Genomic DNA, 6115 nt, shown 5'->3' on the forward strand with positions numbered 1-6115 from the left:
TTGTCCCATCGCTCCCTTTCCAGGTCCCTGTCCAGCTCTCCTGGAGTCTCTGCAAGGGGCTCTGAGTTCTCCCTGGATCCTTCTCCTCTCCAGGTGAGCACCCCCAGCTCTCCCAGCCCGGCTCCAGAGGGGCTCCAGCCCTGCAGCAGCTCCGGGGCCTCCTCTGGGCTCTGTGCAGCAGCTCCAGCTCCTCCCTGTGCTGGGCCAGGGCTGGGGCAGCTCTGCAGCTGGGGGCTCACCTGAGCAGGGCACAGGGACAGAACCCCCCTGCTGCCCACACTGGGGGGGCTCAGCCCGGCTCGGGGGTCCCGCTCTCACCCCTGGCACCCCCAGGTTCTTCTCCCGGGGCTGCTCCCTGTTCTTCCCCTCTCCATCCTGTGTTTGTCCCAGAATCACCATAACCCAGAACAAACTCATGTTCCCCCTCCCCAGGAGWGCATCGAGTGATGAGACAACACAAAAATATCATAATCTCTCTGCAGTTTATTGGTACTGAAGGATCCCGGGGCCGGGGTGCTGGCAGGGAGCAGCAGGTTCACGCGACAGAGCGGGGCAACAGGGCCACACATGCTCCAGGCGGGAAGGAGAGGAGGGAAAAGGATCCATAAAACATTAAAGCTGCCAAATCACTCCACCCAGGAAAGGTGGACAACTCCAGAGACCCATTTCTCACTCCTAAATCTGACAATGGGATGCCATCTCCTTCCTTCTGTTCACGTGGGCTCCTGACACAGCCGGAGGGGGACGTGGGGGACACACAGGGGACACACAGGGGGGCCTTAAAAAGTGACAGGAAAGAGCAGCTCTCCACAATCTCCTCCTCAACCGCAGCAGCCCCGGGAGCTGTGCAGTGCAGGGACCCACAAGGGAGATGTTTTCTCCTGGTGGGGCTCAGCGAGGGCCAGGCTGGGCCAGAGGGACGTGTCTCATTTTCAACCTCCCTTTGGGGAGATTTCTGCTGGAAACCTTTTCCTTGCAAGTACCAATGGGGATGGAAGGGGCTGTGCTGCTGGTGGGAAGGAGAGGAAGGTGCTGCTTTCCCTGGGGGGGACAGAGGCCAGGGCTCAGTATTTGACCCCGGAGGATTTGACGGTGGTGGTGGTGACACATCTCCGCACCGAGGAGGAGCCGCCCCCGGCCATGAAGTTGCCGCCTGCGGAGCTGCACATCCTCCCGCTCCCCGAGGAGAAGCCACCGCTGAGGATTCCTCCTCCCATGCCACAGCTGCCACCGACCACGCTGCCACCGCCCACCACGCACACTCCTCCTCCAGCCAGGCCGTTGCTGGCTCCAAAGCTGCCAGATCTGCCTCCGCACACGGTGGTTCTGCCCACCACAGCTGGAAGAGAGGGAGAGGCTCRTTGAGCACCAGGCAACATCCTGGGAATGCTCACAAAACCCAGGATAAAGGTAATTGTGCAGAGRAAAYGATGGGYGAATACTTACAGACATTSACGTTGGAGGGGTTCTCTGAGCAGAGCCTGTGTAGGGAGAGGAACACCAGTTGTAAATCTAATACAGCCAGAAGCAAAACACCAYGAAATTCCCCAAATAGTCTTTGTATATCTCTTTGTTTCATATGAGACCAATTAAGCCCCCTGAGAAGCATTCCCCGTGGGGGCCATGTTTCTGTTTTGGGCTTCAAAATTTGGAGGAAAAAAAGGAAAGTAATCAGATTTCAATACTGAATGATTAATCTGACCCAAGGAGGGATAGAACTTTGGCCAGGTCAGTAGTGGGAGGGCTCACCTGTTCTCCTCTCCCTCCAGCAGCTTCCTGTACATGGCAATCTCAACGTCCAGAGCAATCTTGACGTTCAGCATCTCCTGGTATTCCTTCAGSAGCCGAGCCAGCTCTTCCTTGTCCTTGCTCAGGGCACATTCCAGCTCCTCCAGCTTCCTCCTGGCATCCTTGGTGGCCATCTCGCCCCTCTCCTCAGCCTCAGCAATGGCTGACTGCAGATGATGGTTCTGCAGAGAAGAAACGGAGTTTCTCAATTCCCTCTGCCCACTCTCTGCTGGAAAATCCTCGGGGCATGAACTGGAGGGAAAACAGGAGGAGCCCGTGAGACACTGTCCAACCCCTACCTGYTTCTTCACGTTCTCAATCTCTGTCCGCAGCCTCTGGACATTCCTGGACAGSTCCTGGATCTCAATCTTGGTGTTGCGGAGGTTGTCCCCATGCTGGCCGGCTGTGCTCTGGAGCTCTTCATACTGAACACGTGGGGACAAAGACACCCATCAGTGACACAACTGATCAACAATTCAGGTGTTTCCCATGCTCCATGAGCCTTGACCCTTTCCCAGCTCACCCGGCTTTGGTACCAGGCCTCAGCCTCGGCTCTGCTGTTCTGGGCGATCTGCTCATACTGGCGCCGGACCTCCTCRATGATGCTGTCCAGGTCCAGGTGCCGGTTGTTGTCCATGGACACCACCACGGACAGGTCCCGGCTGATGGTCTGCATCTGAGCCAGCTCCTGCAGGCAAGACAAGAGTCAGAGGCACAATCACGAGCCTAAATCCATCCAGGCACCCAGTCCAACCTCGGTGTCCTTGGCCACCACACCCTCATCAAGACTTTGCCCAGGGGAAAGTTCCTACCTCCTCATAGATGCACCTCAGGAAGTTGATTTCATCTGTCAGAGCTCCCACCTTGGCTTCCAGCTCAACTTTGGTCATGTAGGCACAGTCCACATCCTAAAGGAAAGATCACAAAATTGGACAATGGTTTCCTCTCATCGCACAAGGACTGTTGACTCTCCCTGTTGGGATCTTGCCCATCTTGGAGCTGAGTCCTTCCCATGCCTTTGCCTCCAGTCCCCACACCCCATCCCTGCCGGTGCCTCCACACTCACCTTCTTCAGCACCACAAACTCGTTCTCGGCGGCCGTGCGACGGTTGATCTCCTCCTCATACCTGTGGAGGGGACAGGACAAGGTGAGACCCTGAGACCCCTGCTCACTCCACCCATGGGGTCTCCACACCAGCTCCACCCACCCAGCTGGTCCCTCCTCATCTATCCCAACACTCACTTGGTTTTGAACTCCTCCACGTACTGCCGCATGTTCTGCAGCTCCGACTCCAGCTGCCCCCGCTGTCCCAGCAGAGACTCCAGCCTCCTGCGCAGGTTCTGGATGTAATTCTCAAAGATCACATCCAAGTTCTTCCTTGGCCCCACCGGCCCTTGCTGCTGGAGCAGCTCCCACTTGGTGGAGAGCACCTTGTTCTGCTGCTCCAGGAATCGGACCTGCAACCAAGCAAGGGTGTGAGAGACATTCCCCAGGGAGACATCCCACTGCTCAAATCTCCTGGGAGTTTTGGGAGGYCATTGGAATCATTCCCCAAAACCATAATAGGACCATTTCTTCCAAGGAGAAAATGCCTCCCTTTCTTGTCCTTCCTTTCCCCCACTATCCTTAATTCCTTTTCATTTCTCCTCCTATATTTCTGCTCTGGGATTTATTTTTTTTTTTTGTTCTATTTAGGGGGTTTTTTTTAAGCTATTGAAATGCTTCATTCCAATTTYAAAAATTATTTCCAGTAGCAGTCGAGATTTTTGACCAACATTAATTTTCAGGAGGATGAGATAATTTTTGACCTTCCAGTGAATGAAATCCCTTTTGTCTCCATATTTGAGCACATTCTTCTTATCAGACACAGAAATTATTCCATATGCTTGTCATATGTTAAAAAAACATGTACCATGTTTTTAACCAGCATTTTCCCAGTTCAAGATAATTTAAAAGAAACTTATCTGCACTTAAACTGAAATACAGAATGGTCGGAATTTTTTTGGAATCTCATTCCTAGACTTTAAGTTCCTTCAGAAATATTATCTCAGAAAAAGGACCGACTTAAAGAATCACTTGGGTCACTGAGTTTATCCCATCCCTTTGGTCTGTCTGCACAGAGGACATTGGAGACAAAACCAAGGAAGAATTTGCATCCACCAAATCTGGAGAAAGCTGTCCATTTTCTCCATGGATGCAAAATTTTGACATTTCCTTAGGAGGAAACCAAATGGAACCCAACAGAAAMAATCACAGCCCAACATCAAGCTGAGAAGGACATTTCCCTCTCCAGAGCACCGGGAATTTCCTCAGATGCCCCATTCCCAAACAAATCCAGCTCCAACCTCTCACCTTGTCGATGAAGGAGGCAAACTGGTTGTTCAGAGTCTTGATCTGCTCCTTCTCCTGGCACTTCACTTGCTGGATCTGAGGGTCGATGTCAACGTGGACTGGCCGCAGGAGGGTCGGGTCCACCTGCACYGGCTGGATGCCTCCGGGGAACCCGGGGCCACCTCTGACAGGGCCACCAAAGCCGCCCATTCCTCCACCAATGACACCTCCTCCAATGCCACCAAATCCTCCTGGAAATCCTCCACCAAAGCCACCAATTCTACATCCATAGCCACCGCCATAAGAGCTGCCCATGGAAATCCTTGTGCTGCCCCCCAGGTTGTGGAGGCTCCGGCTGCTGAATCCTCCGCAGCGTCCGCTGCCACCTCCGATCCCCCTGGATGTGGAGAACGAGCTGTAGCTGATCCTGCTCCGGCCACCGCCTCCAAAGCCACCGCCAACAGCAGAGCAAGAGCTGAATCCCCTTTTGCTTCCRACACCGAAACTCCTGCAGACAGACTGACGAGACATGGCTGGTTCTCCTCAAAAAGAGCCAAAACTGGGGAAGACGAGGAGATCRACGGAGCTGAGCCGGTGCTGAGGGYAGAGAGAAGTGCTCAGAGTCTTCTCTGGCTCCACAGCTCCAGGCATTCCCTTTTATCTGCTCCTGGAGGTGGGCTGGAACAGCTTGGGCGTGAAGAGGAAACAAATTTACTGTCTTCATCAGCTTGGTGCGGTTAACAGATTTTTGCCAAATTGGTGACTCCACCCAGAAATCCGCTTCAGTGTGCAGAAGGAAAGCAGGAGCACCAAAGCAGGTCTCCATGAGTAAGTGGACTCCCATATCTTTATGTCATCTGGAAAAATATGTTTTACAACGATGTTGTCATGTTCTTCCCTCCTCCCACCTCCCTGCCTGCTCCTAACGACTCCGCCGGCTGACTCGGGATTTTTTTGCCTGACACTTCACGTCAGGCAAGGATTTTGGTGAAACSCAGATGGAATTTCACAATTCCCAAAAGCACATCCCAAAGCTCCTTGTTAAGCAGAAAATTCCCGAYGGCTTTCCAAGTGGAAAAATGCCACATCATTAACATTTCAAAGAGGTCAGCATTTCTGTTTAATCCGGAACAGAGCTGGTAGCTCCTTCCTAAAACCATCAGGTGGGATTTTTTCCTCCAAAATGTGTCCCACAGAGTCTGAGGCAGCCAGGTCCTGGGTTTCTGAGCACCAAAGGAAGAGAACAATGATGTCCAACTCCTTCCTTGTGCTTTTCCAGTGGCCACAGGGATTGTAAAGCCACAGAGGACRGAAAGGACGCTCCGGGCAGTCGATGTTGTAATGATGACTGACAATAATGTTTAATTTCATACACCAGCTCCCCGGCAATGGATTCGGATGTTCACATGGGGGACGTCTGGCACGCGCCTTACGAGCCTCATTAATCAAATAAATATTTTAGTTAAGTTTATGAATTGTATTGGTAAAATATCCCAACATTTCCTCCATTCTTAGTTCTTGAAAACCGTGAATAAAAATCAAGGGAAATGTATATTTTAAAACACTTTATTTTACTTTTTTTGAAGTCCAACAGTATCCTGTATTTAAGCTTCCCAACTGCATGTGATGAGTTTTCACAGTCACACAGGAGATTTGGGCAGGTAAATGTGGTTTGAAAGCATCCCTAGGAATCGGCTGGTCAAAAACACAACAAAACTTTTGGAAAACGGGTGCAGGGAAACACTTTCAAAAGTCACTGGAGGAATAAGACACATGAATGTCATGATTGTCCCTGGGATGGGACTTCCAGACCCACAGACTGTGTGGAATGGGGGAGAGAGGAGGGCATTAGCCTTGATGGGGATTCAGCTGTTGGCCAAGGCTATCCCACCCTTGAGGGACTCAAGATTGGCCAACGGTTGTTCAACCATTGAAGGACTCAACAGTTGGCCAAAGACTATCCCACCATTAATGGACCAAGCAGTTGGCAAAAGG

At 52.0% G+C, this 6115-nt stretch overlaps 1 protein-coding gene across 1 annotated transcript; it reads right to left on the reverse strand.

The window, feature by feature from the left end:
- Positions 1-465: 465 nt before the first annotated feature.
- On the reverse strand, positions 466-4767 carry LOC130586997 (keratin, type II cytoskeletal 6A-like). The gene is made up of 9 exons (XM_057387946.1): positions 4142-4767; positions 3032-3246; positions 2855-2915; positions 2601-2696; positions 2312-2476; positions 2088-2213; positions 1750-1970; positions 1447-1481; positions 466-1339 (listed from the first exon to the last, which is right to left on the reverse strand). The coding sequence occupies exons 1-9, from the start codon at positions 4649-4651 to the stop codon at positions 1065-1067; spliced, it is 1704 nt and encodes a 567-aa protein (XP_057243929.1). The 5' UTR covers positions 4652-4767; the 3' UTR covers positions 466-1064.
- Positions 4768-6115: the final 1348 nt, after the last annotated feature.

The sequence above is a fragment of the Malurus melanocephalus genome, unplaced genomic scaffold (assembly GCF_030028575.1).
Source record: "Malurus melanocephalus ecotype Western Australia unplaced genomic scaffold, MMel_1.1 scaffold_1451, whole genome shotgun sequence".
NCBI classification, from domain to species: Eukaryota; Metazoa; Chordata; class Aves; order Passeriformes; family Maluridae; genus Malurus; species Malurus melanocephalus.